Source organism: Haliotis rubra, unplaced genomic scaffold, assembly GCF_003918875.1.
Source record: "Haliotis rubra isolate DU_JTF1 unplaced genomic scaffold, ASM391887v1 Scf331, whole genome shotgun sequence".
Lineage (NCBI taxonomy): Eukaryota > Metazoa > Mollusca > Gastropoda > Lepetellida > Haliotidae > Haliotis > Haliotis rubra.
The window spans coordinates 378,790-397,331 of NW_025767004.1; the positions used below are offsets into that span (position 1 = coordinate 378,790).

The 18,542-nt window shown below is 45.6% G+C and overlaps 1 protein-coding gene across 2 annotated transcripts; it reads right to left on the reverse strand.

The window, feature by feature from the left end:
- Positions 1-1,261: 1,261 nt before the first annotated feature.
- On the reverse strand, positions 1,262-17,802 carry LOC124284240 (deoxycytidylate deaminase-like). 2 transcript variants are annotated; one of them, XM_046720306.1, is made up of 6 exons: positions 17,690-17,802; positions 15,353-15,458; positions 6,480-6,615; positions 5,102-5,163; positions 4,919-5,070; positions 1,262-2,156 (listed from the first exon to the last, which is right to left on the reverse strand). In XM_046720306.1, the coding sequence occupies exons 1-6, from the start codon at positions 17,716-17,718 to the stop codon at positions 2,039-2,041; spliced, it is 603 nt and encodes a 200-aa protein (XP_046576262.1). In that variant the 5' UTR covers positions 17,719-17,802; the 3' UTR covers positions 1,262-2,038. The 2 variants fall into 2 exon arrangements, with proteins under 2 accessions (XP_046576262.1, XP_046576263.1); XM_046720307.1 differs by lacking the exon at positions 17,690-17,802 and adding an exon at positions 17,583-17,662.
- Positions 17,803-18,542: the final 740 nt, after the last annotated feature.

Genomic DNA, 18,542 nt, shown 5'->3' on the forward strand with positions numbered 1-18,542 from the left:
GACTGGGACATTTCTTGTCATGGTTGAAGGCCGACAATCCATCCATGAGTTGGTCTATACTGCTGTTCTTCCCAGATCATAACATGAATATACCATTGACAGTTGAAATAGTTTCACAAGAAATGTCTCCGGGATCAAATACAGACATATAAAATAATAACACAGAGTATGTATGTACATTCATTCAGTGAAGATTTCCCTTTAATAGGAGGACAATCCATCAGGATGTAACTCTGCCATAAGGGCAGCACCATGGCAGTTTCAGTGAAGATGTCCCTTCAATAGGAGGACTATCTATCAGGATGTAACTCTGCCATAAGGGCAGCACCATGGCAGTTTCAGTGAAGATGTCCCTTTAATAGGAAGACTATTCATCAGGATGGCAGTTTCAGTGAAGATGTCCCTTTAATAGGAAGACTATTCATCAGGATGGCAGTTTCAGTGAAGATGTCCCTTCAATATGAGGACTATTCATCAGGATTTAACTCTGCCATAGGGGCAGCACCATGGCAGTTTCAGTTATTCGGAGTGTATTTTACCAATTTGAACCAGCAAGATGTCTTCCTCAGTCAACACACTGACACAGTGATGTGATGTGCTACAGAGAGGTATCCAACATGTCTCCCCCTCATCCCCGACTGTGACAAGCAGAGAGAATCAATCTGTCTGAATCCCAACCACTATTTCAATCATATCATGGTGTGTCTGTTTCATGAGAATGCAGAGCCTGAAGAAAACAGGCCACCTCTTTAGTGAAACTCTGGACTGGTATGTCGCAGACAAACCTAAAATCTATGCATTCAAACCCAGAATTCATATTTTAAGGCATGTACAAGGGAGGTAACTCTGCACATCAAGCTGCTGCAACCCAAGGGCTCAGACCTGAGCTGCAAGAGGACTGAGGAACAGAAGGATCAAACATCCACTGATGGAAGACCTGGCTCTCGGTTCATATGTTATGTTCCACAGATGTCAAATGATGTCAAATGCCTATGTTATTAATATTGCAGGTTTCTACACACAAGACAAGTTAGCGGTGGTTTGATGATGCCATGTGGTTGCTACAGTAGGTAATGGATCGCGATCAGCTACGGAGGTGCCTCACGAGACTTTAACACAGCTGGGACAGCCACATAATGGCAAGAGTTAAAACTAATGTGAACTGACTAAAATACTGATGAAATCTCACACATTATGTTGACATCAACCTCTGTTATGTATTACAATACAGATAGACATAGCCATGTCACCTATGCTTAACCAACTAAAGGGACTGTCAACATTTGCCCATGATATCTGTCATCCGTTACTCACACAGATCCCCAACCCCATGAAACCTGGGACAATAAGCAATGATAAGCTGTGACCATACCACACAGACTGGCACAAGGCGTTAGTTAATGGTAGCTGACACAGTCTGTCCAGTTTGTAGGAGAAGCTTATGGTGTTTGTGTCTCTGAGTTGTAAAATAAGGACCATATATCTGCTGAGAAATGAAATACTAAAGAATTCATAACTAGCATGAGAATGATGTATTTTGTTTTGTTTGTTGCTTAACACCGTACTCAGCAATATTCCAGCTATATGGCAACGGTCTGTAAATAAGGAGTCTGGGCCTGGCAATCCACTGATCAAAATCATGAGCATCGACCTCCGCAATTGGTATACAATGACACACGTCAGCATGGGTTGCCAATTCTAACCTGGATCTTCACAGGCATGAAAATTGCGTGATAACATACTGCATGATATAGTAGAGAGATGAAGTTTTTAGACAGTTCTTATAAACCAATAACATGTCATGTCCAGGTTCATTAAAACAATATTCCTCTATAGGAGACTGCAGAGTTGAAGTTAAAGATGTTGTACCTCAGGGTTCAATTCCCTATGTGTACACACCAAGATGTGATAGTGCTGGAATAATGAAAATACCAGCACACCCTTTACATCACACCACACACATCACACTCAGTCAGTCAGGATTACACAAGGTCATCATCATCTTTGCCGTCAAACTGGCGTCATCCACTCCAAACATTTACTGAGTTCCAGACTCATCCAGATTGATCTTCTTCAGATCTTCTTCGACATTGTTGTTCAAAGCTTCAATGGAGCTGAAGTCAATCACAATCTGCTTTCTGGTGGGCCGATACTGTCTGAAACAAGAACAAATTGCTTACAGGAATCATCACATGAAAGACAAGACAACACCTTACTTTCCCACAGAAAATTCATATTGTACACTTGATGGACACTTAACTATGAAATATACATACATGGGAATAATATATACAGGAAAATAAGATAATCACTGACATAGCCACAGACATAAAACACATAGAACATAGTCATTATAACAAAAACGGCATTTTAAAGTATGTGTGTAATAATCATGACATGTATCACAGCTATAGTACACTTTAATCGAAGGAATAAAGGCAGGACAAGGTTTGTATGTTGCAGAAAGTTAAAAATGGATTAAAACAGAAAAATCATTTAAAAGACAAATACTGGGTGATATGAACAATTTGTGGGCACTGTTGGGATCCCTTCATCAGTGGGTACAGGACCTCTAGACTTATGGCCTCTACTATACTGATTCCCTGATGTGTCTTGACGTTTACAAAAAGAAGTACTCTTGTATTGTCTGAAAAACTTCTAGTCTCTAGCTCTCTGTACCAGAAGTCACTCTTGAACTGTTCTCTGCATGGACTGTTTATACACTGAGTTCATTGCTCGAATCGACTTTATTAACATCTGTGTCTTTACTATCACAAATACTACCCAACAAAGGTGGTTGATGATTCCCTAGTCTGAACACTAAAGATCTCACCAATGTGAGTTAGCAATTAACCAAACCTGGTGGTGGTGTCCAGTTAGCTAACTTTTTCTCAGCTACAGACTAGGACATAATCTTCAAATCCAGCATTAGAGAGTAGCGTTCCTCCACTTCTCAAGTTCGGTAGAATGATGGCATGATATGAAGACAATACTTCCTGGGAATGATAGTTGGTGATGGCAGCCATTGGATTGTTGTAGCTTTGTAGAATAAATATCTATTTTCTTTGCTCCTTGAGAAACTGGTTAATCAGTGGAATGGTTGAGGTGTAGTTATCTTGGCCTTTGATACAAGAAGTTTGAGGAGATGGTGAGGTAACGCATAATCTTCTTTTGTTGGATCTTCTTCCAATAACAGTTGTGTTTCCATGTCACAGAAGAACAAAGTGAACTCTGAAAGTTTTGAGACTAGCGAGGCTGATGTAAACTGTCAGCAGGGTTTATTCATCCCTTGTTGTTGCTGCATAGTTGTTGTTTAATCGGTGGAATGGTTGAGGGGAAGTTATCTTGGCAAAAGTATGCTTGACTTGAAAGTTAGGCTAACAACTAGTCTCAGAAATGAACATTTTTTACAGAAAAAACAGTTCATAATAGGAACAAATGAAATATAATGAAAGGGGGCCGAGAGACTTTCATTTTCAGAAAGTGAACCTGTGGAAATCTAGACTTGCCACATATTCTAGACCTGCCACATATTCTAGACTTGCATGGATGTATGTGAATGTTTCAGGGTCTGTATGACAGACTACATGTAAGTCTAGTTTAGTGGAAGAAGACAACATAATCTTAATCTTAGCCAGTCAGGAGATTTTTTCCATGATCATCAGTAGAAATAGCATGTGATTTTTTTTCTTAGATTTTATGGCCTTCTTAATCAACAGTTTTCTACTTTAACATGAGCTCCAAGAACGAGAGACTGGAACAGACTGACAAGAAGGAAGGTGCATATTGACTTCATTTTTAGGTTCCCTCTCTTCCTCTGAAAAAGGGCTTGATCCAACTCACTATCTTGAGTAGTTTTCCTTCACTGATGATGGTGAAGATGATGGTGATGTTGTTGATCATGATGACTCCCACATTGTTAATAATTAGATGACATAACTGATTCTCATTAGCTGTGTGTCCTGATGATACCAATGTCCTGATGATACCGTGCTGAAATGTCATTTTCCATGACACTAAAGTGACGTTACCAAATGGCAATAGGTAAAGTCATCTTATTGACATTATCACAAAACATGTTCGTTATTAATAAAGATCTTTTGTGTCTAACTTTAAATACTCACATTCTTTGCACAAGCAAACATCAATCTCTATATTTACCACTTGATCCCATTTTTAAGGTATTTACATTTTGGGGGAAACAAGTATATCATATAATACTAACTCTTTTTCAACGCTCATTGGTAGGCTTTTCCTAATGATTATTCTAAGTTCCAATTTCAATGGACAGGTAACCTTGCTTTATATTGTATTCGGCCCTCCCATGACTGACTGACTGACTGAGTTTGGTTTTACGCCGCTTTTAGCAATATTCCAGCAATATCACGGCGGGGGACACCAGAAATGGGCTTCACTTATTGTACCCATGTGGGGATTCGAACCCGGGTCTTCGGCGTGACGAGCCAACGCTTTAACCACTAGACTACCCCACCGCGCCCCCTCCCAGGAAGCATAATACATCAACAAAAGTTTAATTAACATGTTACTATTTTCAAACAAATCCAGCCTGGCTCTTCAGCGAATAACTGAGTGAATGTGGTCGAACGTTGCTAGCATCACCATGTCACCTATTTTCAGTGTCAGCCTGATGCAGAAGAACAACGTGATGCAGGTTGAGATAGACACTTAGATTAATGCAGAAGAATGTTTAGTAACAAGAGAACATCAGCAATCACTTCCGATATTAGCACCAACTGACATGCTCATGCCACTAAAACACATTAAGAAACTAATATAATTTGGATCTATATTGTCAAAAAAAGAATTCTTCTGAGAGCTGAAAGGATGATTCCATGTTTAATTTGCCTATTTACAAATGTTAAAACACATTTGTTTGTAGAAAACATTCTTTATGTACCTGTAAGTAATTCCAGCTAAGTCCAGAAGCGTCTTGGATGCTATGAACTCTGGTTTGTTGTGATACTTGTCGGAATAGTAGACCACTTCCTTGATGCCCGACTGGATGACCACCTTGGCACATTCGTTGCACGGAAACAGAGCCACGTATATATTGTACAGTCGGAAACAGAGCCACGTATATTGTACAGTCTTTCACATCCGCAGAATTCTTGTTTAACACAGCATTCAGTTCAGCATGGCATACTGGAATAAAACATGAAATAGCTCTTGCTTAACAGGGCATTCAGTTCAGCACGGCATACTGGAATAAAACATGAAATGGCTCTTGAATTTAACAGGACAGTCAGTAACATACACTATGCTTAAAGGTCACATGCAACGTAAAACACAACTTTGCAGATTCTGATACCTTTTGGTATGGACGTACCGAAACAAATCATCAAAAATGCAAATTCAAGTTATAAAGTTGAAAAATAACGCGATGAAAAAAAACGTGCGAAATCAGAGTTCAAACGATTCACTAATTGTCCCCAGAAAATTTCGGGGGAAAACGGGTTTCAACAGCTGGGCTGCGCTCATAGCATGTGCGCAGTGAAATAGGTTCGTGCAACTTGGAAGCGAGCTGTCTGGTGAATACTCGGTGAAGGCTTTGGTGTGAGCTATTTAGCACGAGCTTTTATATGTTATGACAATAAATAAACTGTTTATATAATTTCATTTGTCTATTTCACCACACGTTCTTCTTACCGAGTCACTTTCTTAGTTCGATACTTAAAAGCAATGTCATTATTTAGCGTTGACACAATTTCTAACTGTGATATAGATATGTTGTTGTCACAGACAAAACTCAATGTCTTGTTTTATTGACACCTGTGTGTCTGCCTGCCTGTCTGCTAATGACAATATTCAATACACAACTGCGATCACTGACCACATGCAGTTTGAACTTAACACCAATCAGGCTATACACCATAAACAAAACGCATTGATTTATGGCCCGAGTTCGGTCTCTGTCACATTATGTAATTACACAGACAGGCAGGTGTGATACTTGAACACATGACATGTTATGATGTCTGTTGAACGGCGACATCTGCAAATGAACCAGCCGTTACACTTGAGTGCACACCCACCCGCTCTGACTGGGTTCGGTATCCCGGCTGCTTCGTTTCGAGGGAGGTAAACCCAAGTACAAAATATTGCACTTTTGATTTGCGATTATATGCTTATAATTTTGTTTATTTGTTTTTTCATAATCAGCAATGCATATTATATGTCATGAAGAAGTGATAATTGTGTTTTAATTATGTTTGATTTTTTGGTTGCATTTGACCTTTAATGGGATATACTCAAAGTACAACCCATAACTATAGGCATATTACTTGTGTACTGAAGTACAGACCAATGAAGTTGTGTCATAAATGGCCAGTATGTCAACTGTTCAGCAGCACTGTCTGCTAACAATAGATGATAGCCCCCAAGCTAACTCAAAAATAGTCACTTACATTTTCTATATTAAACTCAGCACTAGCAAAACTGGAATAATAGAATTAGTTCACCATATAAATGTTTGGTCTGGAGCACATTCTCTGCATCCCGCCCCCACGGCATCCGGTCGTCACTGCAGCCGTTGGGCATCCCGTTGTAGCCAATCCCAACTATCTTCTTCTCCTTGTTCACAATGCATGCTCCGACCTGCAACATCAACACACACTGAAACAATTATTGGGAGCACTGGTGGTGGAGTGGGGGGCACCTGTTGTAGCCAGTCCCTGTTGACCTGAGGTTAAGCCTGTGTGCCATGTTACCATGATCAGCTCACCAAAACTTAACCAAACTTGAAGAGGTTTTCAATTCTTCGAAGAGAGTCGTCCTTGGGGTACATATTATGCATTTTCCAGCTGAAAAATGTCCTGTGACAGTTGTATCAATGTTTTTGAATAAAAAGATTGAACAATAAATAAACTCTTTTATTTATTATACGGCCCCTACCTCACGGAGTTACCTCCCGTTGCGCATGCGCACCAACTGGGTAGGCTCCTAGACCCGTATCATCATTCCTTCTGCGGAATATATCAGTGAACAGAATTGCGGGGAGGCGGAGGCCCTACCCAAGGGCGACTCTCTTCGAAGAATTGAAAACCTCTTCAGGTTTGGTTAATTCTTCTTCAAAGAGATCGTCCTTGGGGTACATATTATGCATAAACACAGACTCCCAAAGACCGGAGGCCAGGGAGGAGGGAATTCTGTCCGAGCACCCACAAATATAGCGATCGTATCATGGAAAAAAATTGAACAGACGCCATAACACTCACCTGTCACTTGACCCAGTTTCGCTTCCGCGAGAGGCATTATGGGAGGGGAACTGACAGGGAGGAATTGCGCTCAAAGACGACCTCCATTTAGCATAAAGAGACAACGCACATGGTGCGAATGTCAATAAAGCCCCACCCACGCAGTGTCTATTAGTGAGCACCGTAGGGGGAATGCAATACCGCTCCCAATCGACAAATCACTCCTGAGAGAATCGAAAGGGGGTACATGTAGTTAACTCACAGTAGCAGATATGACAATAATGGACAAGTATTGTACAGCAGCGTCAAAAACAAACCAATAAACCAAGACTCACTCGGTCAGGGTGGCAGGACACTGTCCACTGGAGAGAACAGTACGGCCAAAGCTCGCACGATTACGGGAATGTGTATCGAGCTGATAATGCCGTATAAACGTGCTTGGCCGGCTCCAAATAGCGGCAGAGCAGATCTCTTCAATGGGGAGTGCCGATGCAAAAGCTTTTGATGCGGCTACTGCCCTGACCGAGTGAGCCTTCAACCCCTCAGGGGGAGGCTTGCCCTTAGCCTGATAAGCAGCACAAATACACGAAACTAGCCAGCGAGACAAAGTCTGCTTGCTCGCTGGCAGACCAGCCTTCCCGCCACCGTAACAACAGAACAGCTGGGTACCCGTGCACGGATCCCCTGCGTTCGTTTGATATAGACTTTGAGCGTCTTACGGACATCCAACGGGTGAGTGCTCGTAGGAGTGGTCCCCGATGTGGAAGGCTGGGTAAGAGTAGGAAGTTCGATAGGAGCTGTCACATGGAAAGCGTGATCGACCTTCGGTCGATGTAAGTATCTGGGAGGCCGAATACTGACACGATCCGTGTGAAACACAGTCAGCGCCCGGTCGGACGACATAGCATGTAAATCGCCGACCCTACGTCCAGATGTTACCGCCACCAAAAACACAGCTTTCCAAGTTAACAACTGAATGGAAATAGCCGATAGGTGTGAGAAAGTTGGACCGGACAGCCAATCGAGCACAATTGACAAATCCCAAGGCGGACTGGTTCGCCTGAGCGCAGGTCGAATCCGTTCTGCGCCAGCAAGAAAGCGCTGTACGAGAGGGTGCTGCCCCAGAAGAGCACCATCGACAGGGGTGTGAAAAGTGGAAATAGCGGTGGAGTAGCCACGAATGGTCGAAGCCGCCAGGTCTTCTTCCAAACGAGCTTGCAAAAACTCCAATACTCAGACTAAATCCGCAGAAAAGGGATCTGCAATGCCCCTATCTGAACACCAGCGCGCATAGCGGGACCACCTATCCTCGTACTGAACGTTTGTCGAATCCCGCCTCGAAGCCAGAATTGTGTCTGCAACTGCTGCAGGAATTCCGCGTGCCTCGAGGTTAGACCTGACAGAGGCCAAGCCACCCACTGAATCTGTGGATTTGGGTGGGGCTCCGTTCTGAGTGAGAATGTCCGGTCAGTAAAGGTAATAGAACAGGAGGCTGAGCCAGAAACCTGAGAATTACCGAAACCAGCTCTGTGACGGCCAAAGCGGTGCCAGTAGCACAAGTAGCCGAGCTGGCTGGGTGGACAGCTGTGAAAGGACACGGGAATGAGTGGTAACGGCGAACGCCCAGAGCACTTTGCCCGTCAATCCAGCAGGAAGGCGTCGGCGCAGCCAACGCCCCTGGGTCCGGTATCCGAGAGCAGAACACGGGTGTCTGATGCATCCCGCCCGGACGCAAACAGATCCACCTGGAGCGACCCGTACAACTGGGAGATTACTCTGAAAATCTGCCTGTCGAGCATCCACTCGGCGCGGGGCCAGGATCCGGCGAGAGCGCATCTGCTCGCGACGTTCTCCAGCCCTGGGAGATAAACAGGGAGTACCTGACAGTCGCACTGATCGCACCAGAAGAGAAAGTCCCGCGCCCGGAGGGCGCTGGGGACACCGTGCCTCCCTGCTTCAGGATGTACGACATGGCCGTCTGGTTGTCCAACTGAAGGCGGACTACCTGGCCACGGACATGCTCTCTGAAGCGCTCGAATACCAACCGCACAGCTCTCAGTTCCAACACGTTGATGTGAAGGTGGGCTTCGGCTTCGGACCAGAGTCCGGACGCCGACAGATTGCCCAGAACACACCCCCAGCCCATGAGGGACGCATCGGTCTGAACTGTGAGAGCTGGCGTCGGGATTTCCAAGGGGATCCCCCTGGTGAGATTCCCGACATTTGTCCACCACTGAAGGTGAGGTGTCAACCACCCGGGGACTGTGAGACTGCGCTCCAGATCCTCCGTGTGAGTCCACAGCCGAGCCAAAGCTTGCTGTATAGGGCGCATCCTCAACCGCGCCCGCCACACTACAGAGATCGTCGCCGCCATATGGCCCAGTAGACGGAGCCAAGTCCGTGCTGGTGCCTGGGGCTGGGAGAGGAACGAAGATACCATCTCCCGAACTCTGGTGATCCGGTCTGGCGACAAGGAAACGAGATCCTTGTTCGTTTGGAATCGCGCCCCAAGAAAAACCAAGTCCTGGGTGGGTACCAGGTCGGATTTCTTGAGGTTGATGATCCACCCCAGTCGAAGTTAGAATGTCTATCACTGTGTGAGTAGCATCTAGACTGCTGGCGGTGTTAGTGCTCGAGCAACCAGTCGCCGAGGTAAGGGTAGCAAGCGCCTTCCTTGCGAGCGCAGCGAGGGTAGCCGGACTAACATGAGCTTGGTGAACACCCTTGGGGCAGTCGATATGCCGAAGGGAGCACCCTGAATTGGTAACACATCCCGTCGTGAAGAGAACCGAAGGTACTGCTTGAACGAGGGATGTATGGGCACATGCAGAATCGCGCATCCTTTAGGTCGATTGACGTGAGCCAATCGCCGGGCTGAACAGATGAGATCACCGAGCGCAGTGTCTCCATCTTGAAGGATGGTACTTCGAGCATGCGATTCAACCCCTTGAGGTTGAGAATCGGACGGAACCCGCCGTCTTTCTTCGGGACGAGGAAGTACGTGGAGTAAAATCCCGCCTGTTCCTCTCCCGGTGGAATGCGCTCGATTGCGGACTTGTCCAGCAGAGCCTGAACTTCGTCTCGCAATATGTCCGCCCTTGCCTGATATGACGGCACCAGAGTGCGGCGTATGCCGGTGAAGTCGGGCGGACCTCGCTTCCACAGTCGTAAATGGCCAATGCTGACCATGGCCAGCACCCAAGCATTGTTGGTAGCCTTCTCCCATTCCGGCAGGAATAGAGAGAGGCGGCCTCCCACTGGGATATGGGGTAGGAGCGCGTGCGTTGTCCCGAGCAGCGGAGCTGACTGGGTGTGACACACGGCTTGAGCGGCAGCCTGATGGGTTAACGGGAGGTCGGGGCAGACCTCCCGCGCCCGCGAAAAGGCTGGGAGATAGTCGAGGACTGCTCCTTGCCCCTACCCTTGGCGGACCTGCTCCTCCGCCTACCCCTACCAAGCGGCCGAAGCCAGCCGGCAGACTCAGGTGTAGGCTGCACCCCGGCGGAGGAAGGTGGAACGGGAGCGCGTGGGCGAGACACCCGCGGGTGCTCCAACAAGGCCTTAGAATCCTTGAAGGAGGTAGCTGCAGCAGCAGCCTCCCGTATGACCTGCTGGGCCCCTGGAAAGAGGGTCGCTCCCAGACGGAAAGGGAGGGCCAGCAAGGTCTGCTGCGTCGCTGCCGAGTACCGAGACGTCGACAGCCACAGCTTGCGCATCCCCATGACTGCGCACATCACCGTCGACGCAGCAGACCACAAAGAGTCGCGCGCGAGGTGGGCCTGCACTTCCGAGAGCTGACGGAGCAGCACGACATGCGGCGAAACGTCGCCAGCATGCCCCTCCGCCTCCAGGGCCGACCTCTGAATAGAGGAGAGGTAGGCCTCGTGGACCACCACCCTGACCTGCTGCATCGCGTTCCGGTAGACCTCCTCGTAGGTCCGGTACGCGTGCTGCAGGGGGGCGCCGCGAGGGCAAACGGTGGTGTGAGGCGCCCTTGCCGAGCAGCCGGAGCTGCTCCGGAGGAAGCCGAGTCTCCCCCCAGGGCGACGGAAGTGAACACGCACTCGTCGATGATGGAAACTGCGAACAGGGAGTCCTCCCCAAGCTGGTAGCGCCGCACGAGATCCGGCAAGTTGAACCGGACTCGGGTACCAGACAAGAGGGGATCAACCACGTCCGAGACCAACGAAAGCAAGATGCGGAGCTGCGTCTGCGAGGGTTGCCTAGGGGCAAACGCCTCGCCAGGCAAGCGGAACTCAGCCGAGTCCGCGCGACCCACAGGCACCGCGGCTTGGGGTAGGCCCTCGGCAATTCTTTGCCGGACCTCCCGCAGAGCCGAAGCAAAACGGAAGCCTCCGTCAGGCTCCTCTACCTCCCCAAGCTCCATCGACTCGGCGCCCGAGCCCGAGTCAGAGGCTGGGTCTCCTCCGGAAGAGGACCCTAACCCCGACCCGGTGGGCTGCCTAGCGCTAGGAAGCACAGAGAGGGAAGAGCAGACAGACTGCTCCACGTCGGCGCCAGCAGGCGTGCACGGACCCCGGTCCCGAGACGCTGGAGGCAGACCAGGCAGAACTGGTGCCTCCGCTCTCATGGGGCGGGAGTGCGCAGGGACCGGAACACCAGGAATACTCAACGGTCCCTGCGCCAACTCGCGAGAGGGGGACTGGGAACACCTCCCCTTCCGGGGCAGCCGAGGCGTCCGGACCCGAAGCCAGAGGCAACGGGTCTACAGACGCCTCAAGGCTGAGGGATCGAGCCGAGCCCGGCGATCCCAACCCCTGACTCTCCGCCCCCCGTCCGGAGTGAGCGAGGAACTCCTGCCGGAGACCTCCAACTGACTCACGAACGAGGGACTTCACCGAGTCCATATGCTGCTGAAACAAACAGTCCATTAAAGTCATGTCAAAACCACCAGTACTGGCGGGAGAAGGGGTTTGGCCTCGGGAATTTTTTCCCTTTTTAGACTGTTTTTTAGTCTTAGACGGGGGGACCTGCGTCAGTTCCCCACCCGCCTCACGCATTTCTCTGTAGAATAGCGTATCCGCCGCCCTCCTCTTTTGGGCCCGGGGGGAAAACCCAAGACAAATGGGACATGAGTCTGCATCGTGGCCCGTCTTCTCTAGACAGGCAACGCATTGATCATGCCTGTCGGCCCGTGGAATACTCTGTCCACAGACCGAACAGGAAGAAAAGGCCTGAAAGCAAACACGCAAGCATGTAGCTAACGGCGGACCAGCAGCATATATACACGTAGAAAACATTGAAAAATACGTGAAGTCTACCACGGGAAGAAATAGCTGGTTCAAAACGCAATATTACAACCACGTGGCACGCTAAACTTCCCGCCATGGCAGAGCAACATGTGCGTAAACCACGGGAAAGTTAGCGTAAAATAATTAATACAAAGTCACAATTATGAAACAACCGACTGCAAAGCTTTACTGTTCCTTTTGCAAAGGTAATAAAGACCATATATACAGGTGGTGTCTCAGACATAGTCGTATTCTTATGAAGAAGGTTCAGCACTGTACGGCTCATGAAAACTCAATACGTCTGTTCATGGCAGTGACAGCAGAAGGAATGATGATACGAGTCTAGGAGCCTACCCAGTTGGTGCGCATGCGTAATGGGAGGTAACTCCGTGAGGTAGGGGCCGTATAATAAATAAAAGAGTTTATTTATTGTTCAATCTTTTTATTCAAAAACATTGATACAACTGTCACAGGACATTTTTCAGCCGGAAAATGCATAATATGTACCCCAAGGACGATCTCTTTGAAGAAGAATTTCCACTGAGATCTACAATTTACCTGAGTTCTGTTAAGATATAGACATACTGTCTACCTGTGCTCTCCTCACCTCTACATCATGAACAGTTTACCCGTGTTCTCCTGACCTCTACGTGATGAACAGTTTACCCGTGTTCTCCTGACCTCTACGTGATGAACAGTTTACCCGTGTTCACCTGACCTCTACATCATGAACAGTTTACCTCTACCAGTATACCTGTATTCTCCTGACCTCTACATGATGAACAGTTTACCTGTATTCTCCTGACCTCTACATGATGAACAGTTTACCTGTGTTCTCCTGACCTCTACATGATGAACAGTTTACCTGTGTTCACCTGACCTCTACATGATGAACAGTATACCTGTATTCTCCTGACCTCTACATGATGAACAGTTTACCTGTGTTCACCTGACCTCTACATGGTGAACAGTTTACCTGTGTTCACCTGACCTCTATACATGATGAACAGAATACCTGTGTTCTCCTGACCTCTACATGATGAACAGTATACCTGTATTCTCCTGACCTCTACATGATGAACAGTTTACCTGTGTTCACCTGACCTCTACATGGTGAACAGTTTACCTGTGTTCACCTGACCTCTACATGATGAACAGAATACCTGTGTTCTCCTGACCTCTACATGATGAACAGTTTACCTGTATTCTCTTGACCTCTCCTCTACATGATGAACAGTTTACCTGTGTCAGGGTTTGACACTCACTGATTTCTCCCACATGATGAACAGGCAACCTGAAAGTGTAAACCTGACCTGCCCATGATGAACAGATACCTGTGTTCTCCTGACCTCATGTTACGATGAACAGTTTACCTGTGTTCACCTGACCTCTACATTGAAACTATACCTGTGTTCCTGTGTTCCCTGACCGTGATGGTGATGAACAGTTTTTCCCAGCCAATGTTCTCCGTGACCTCTACATGATGATTAGTTTACCTGTGTTACCACACAGTGAATTGAGGTTAGAAGATGAACAGTTTACCTGTGTTCACCTGACAAGCCTTTGATGAACATTTTACCTGTGCCCTGATTAACTTGATGTACTTACCTGTGTTCACCTGACAAGCATGAGTGTTTTACCTGAACAGTTCACCTGTGACCTCTACATGATGATGAACAGTTTACCTGTGTTCACCTGACCTCTACATGATGAACAGAATACCTGTGTTCTCCTGACCTCTGCATGATGAACAGTTTACCTGTGTTCTCCTGACCCTACATGATGAACAGTTTATGATGAACAGTTTACCTGTACCTCTACATGATGAACAGTTTACCTGTGTTCTCCTGACCTCTACATGATGAACAGTTTACCTGTGTTCACCTGACCTCTACATGATGAACAGTTTACCTGTGTTCTCCTGACCTCTACATGATGAACAGTTTACCTGTGTTCTCCTGACCTCTACATGATGAACAGTTTACCTGTGTTCTCCTGACCTCTACATGATGAACAGTTTACCTGTGTTCTCCTGACCTCTACATGATGAACAGTTTACCTGTGTTCACCTGACCTCCTGAACTACCTGTGTTCATGATGAACAGTTTACCTGTGTGACCTCTACATGATGAACTACCTGTGTTCTCCTGACCTCTACATGATGAACAGTTTACCTGTGTTCTCCTGACCTCTACATGATGAACAGTTTACCTGTATTCTCCTGACCTCTACATGATGAACAGTTTACCTGTGTTCTCCTGACCTCTACATGATGAACAGTTTACCTGTGTTCTACCTGACCTCTACCTGATGAACAGTTTACCTGTATTCTCCTGACCTCTACATGATGAACATGAGTTTACTTGTATTCACCTCCCTGACCTCTACATGATGAACAGTTTACCTGTGACCTGACAGTTTACCTGTGAACAGTTCACCTGACCTCTGAACATGTTCATGAACAGTTTACCTGTGTTCACCTGACCTCTACACGATGAACAGTTTACCTGTGTTCACCTGACCTCTACATGATGAACAGTTTACCTGTGTTCTCCTGACCTCTACTCCTGACCTCTACATGATGAACAGTTTACCTGTGTTCACCTGACCTCTACATGATGAGTTCTCCTGATACCTGTGTTCTCCTGACCTCTACCAGTTTACCTGTGTTCACCCTGACCCTACATGATGAACAGTTTACCTGTGTTCTCCTGACTCCTCTCTACATGAGAACAGTTTACCTGTGTTCACCTGACCTCTACATGATGAACAGTTTACCTGTGTTCTCTTGACCTCTACATAATGAACAGTATACCTGTGTTCACCTGACCTCTACATGATGAACAGTTTACCTGTGTTCTGACCTCCACGTTATGAACAGTATACCTGTGTTCTGGGATCCTTGCTCCTCTGAGCAGAGAGGAATGCAATAGCCATGAAGTACTCTGGCCACTCCAGATAGCCCTCCCTCTTCTGACTGCCAGCCACCACCCTATAAACAAACATCGGGAATTACCAACAGGCCTCACAAACGACCATCTCGGGTACACTGTATAATTTCAACATTAACAAAATATGGGGGGAATGAAGCCCTGGTCAGTAGGTATGAGTGAGTGAGTTTAGTTTTCCGACGCTTTTAGAAATATTCCAGCAAAATCACGGCAGGGGACACGAGAAATGGGCTTCACACATTGTATCCATGTGGGGGAATCGCACCGTGGCCTTCAGCGACACCAGCGAACGATTTAACCACAAGACTACCCATCTGCCCCTAGTACGTATGGAAAACAAAACATCAAAAAAAAGGATGACAAACACACAGAACGTGAATATGTCATTATGCGCAAAGTGTCTCACAGACTTGCAGTTTCAAAGTAAAGAATTTCTTTGTGACGCAGGAAGTTGTTTTTTTTAATATTTTGTGATTTTTCTTTAATATTCTGAAGAAAATGTTTGATTTAGGTACAGCCATGCCCTGTTTATCCAGACACTTGTGTTTTTTTAAAAATTGTCCGGATAAATGAATTTCCAGGTATATCTGAACCACGGAGCATATGTTCATAGACATACAAAGAAACGAACATAATAGACCTCACACATAATCTTCATTGACAAGGCATCAACAAATCACATAAAATCACATCTTGTCAAATAAAGCAGTCAAGTCAATAACATGTGCGAACATACCTGTACATGCATCTGTCTGTCAAATGCTAGCAACCAATCACGAAACAGTTCTGATGTCATCCTCGCGTTCGCATTGTTGCTGTACCTAACATAAACTTCCGGATTAATGTCACTTCCAAAAAAACGGGGACGTCTAGCCTTGCCAATCACATCTCGCCTTGCTAATTACAGGTAGTTAATCCTCTCACACTTCAAAGACTGCCGACTTCTTTTATGTTAGGGCACGTAAGCTCTGTAAAATGCGTGTGTAAACATACTGACAGGTGCTCAGCCATCCGGATATACGAGAAAAAAATGCATATGATTTAGCATTTTGTATGTGAAAATGACCGTCCGGTTACGGAAACTGGATTTCCGGATAAGTGAGTAATTTTACAACATTGTGAATTTGTTCTGAGGAATTTTTGTTTGGAAGGCAAGTTTTCCAGATATCTGAGGTTCGGATAAACGGGGCACGACTGTATTTTTATTTACAAATCTTAGATAACAGACAAATTGATATACCTTGATGATACATATCGGTTTCTCTAAATCCCTTTTCCAATTTGTTTTAACTTACTTGTTGAAAATGTATCAGAAATATATAAACAATAATATGCATTATGAATACTATACCTCCTGTTCCAGACTGTTACTAGCGTTAGTCATTCCACTGCTAGGTATAATGTCAATCATTGGCCGATCCAGGGATTTTGAAAGGATCCAGATAGCATTTGGACGTTGGCCCAATGTTGGCAAAACCATTGGCAACGTTGGGCCAACGTCTGAATGCTATCTGGCGAGGGGGTTCAGGGGGTTCTGGATCCGCCACTGTAAATGACCTGTGTGAACCTATTGTGAAACATCCCATCCAATCAACATCATGACTTGCCCGTCACTCCAGTTGGTTTGCTTTTTAAGAACTAAATTTCAACTTTGCACCTGATTCTGACATCATGTGGTCCGTCATTCAATTTTGCAGTGACACCTAGCCTGGGTGCTGTCAAACTTCATGGAGTCTGACCACAGGGTTACATAAGGTATGAGGTAACTACATCCCACACTTGAGACATTTGTAACCTACAATCAAATTCATCGTTAGTGTAATAACTTTATAAACAATAACAGTTTATCACATCTTTCTAAATTGCTACATTTTTTTTCTTTTCTAATCTTAGATGAACCGAGTCTTAAGGCTGAAACCAAAAATATGGAGTTCATAAAGAATGTTGGGATTCGTGTGCGATTATTGGTTATCTCCCTTTCATGGCCGACTCGTTTTTCCCGTGTATACAAAATTCATTTTCAAGGGTTAACTAACTTGTTGTTAAACAATTTTGGGTAACATACGCGAGGATGATTTGCAGTGGGGGAGTGATCTGATAATCTTTACCAACTTTGAAGCTGTCTAAATACTTTTTCAATATGAATATAAGATTTATCGTGACACCTTTTGAGGGCACACACTGACACTGTGACAGTGATCGTGTGATCCAGAGACCGATGATAACTCAACTTCCAGAAGTCTACAGATGTGCTTCTATTGCTATTTTTTACCCGTTCGGCTGCGTAGTTGCTTGGTCCATTGCACGTTTTCAACTTTTCAAAAAGTTGGTCTCTCGCACTATGTTGCTCTCAAATTTTTGCGGGAAAGTTGGATGACGTGTTTTGGGGAGCGCTGTTTGCGAAAAGAAGAGTACTCATTTCTGTACGAAACATCTGACAACGTAAGCAAAATTTGGGAAATCCATTTATAATTACATGTATGTAGTTAGACTTGACTAAAAATTCCTTTCACACTAAAGGAAGATGCAGAGAGAACAAAAGAATATATACGGTTTAATACACAATTACTGCTCCCTGTGTGTGTTTCTTCCTCTGAAAAAACGTAAACAAGCCCCTGAATATTCGCTTTACGGAAACAAAGGCTCGACATTAACGCTACCAATCGTAAATATTGTGAAATTTTTCATGAGAAAGTTGTTTTATCCACTCACAACTAACTATTAGCTTATGGGAAATTAATTGTTGTTTCACTCAGAGACCATATGTAATAATTAAAAGATCAGTATATAACCAGGGATAATCTACAACATCTCACAGTCCCCTGATATAACTAGTCGATGTTTTACAGGGTAGTAATAACACAGACGTTGTAGTTCACGCGTCGTCGTTTATCTAAGCAATATTCCAGCTTGATAACAGCGGTCTGTAAATAGTCGAGTCTGGACCAGACAATACAGTGATTGATATCATGAGCAACTGGGATACGTAAACATATAGTGTCAACCATGTTAGCGAGCCTGACCACCTGATCTCGTTAGTCGCCTCTTACAACAAGCATGGGTTGTTGAAGACCAATTCTAACCCAGATCTTTACGAGTTTTAGTTGTCGTTGGGCAGATCCAAT

Bases quoted from the DNA above. Each gene is read 5' to 3' on its own strand.
- LOC124284240 (XM_046720306.1), bottom strand. From the start codon at position 17,718: ATGGACCAAGCAACTACGCAGCCGAACGG. The intron at 15,459-17,689 runs GTAAAAAATAGC...GTTTGTTTATAG, and splicing joins GCAACTACGCAGCCGAACGG to GGTGGTGGCTGGCAGTCAGA. The intron at 5,071-5,101 runs ATATACGTGGCT...CGACTGTACAAT, and splicing joins CGGATGTGAAAGACTGTACA to ATATACGTGGCTCTGTTTCC.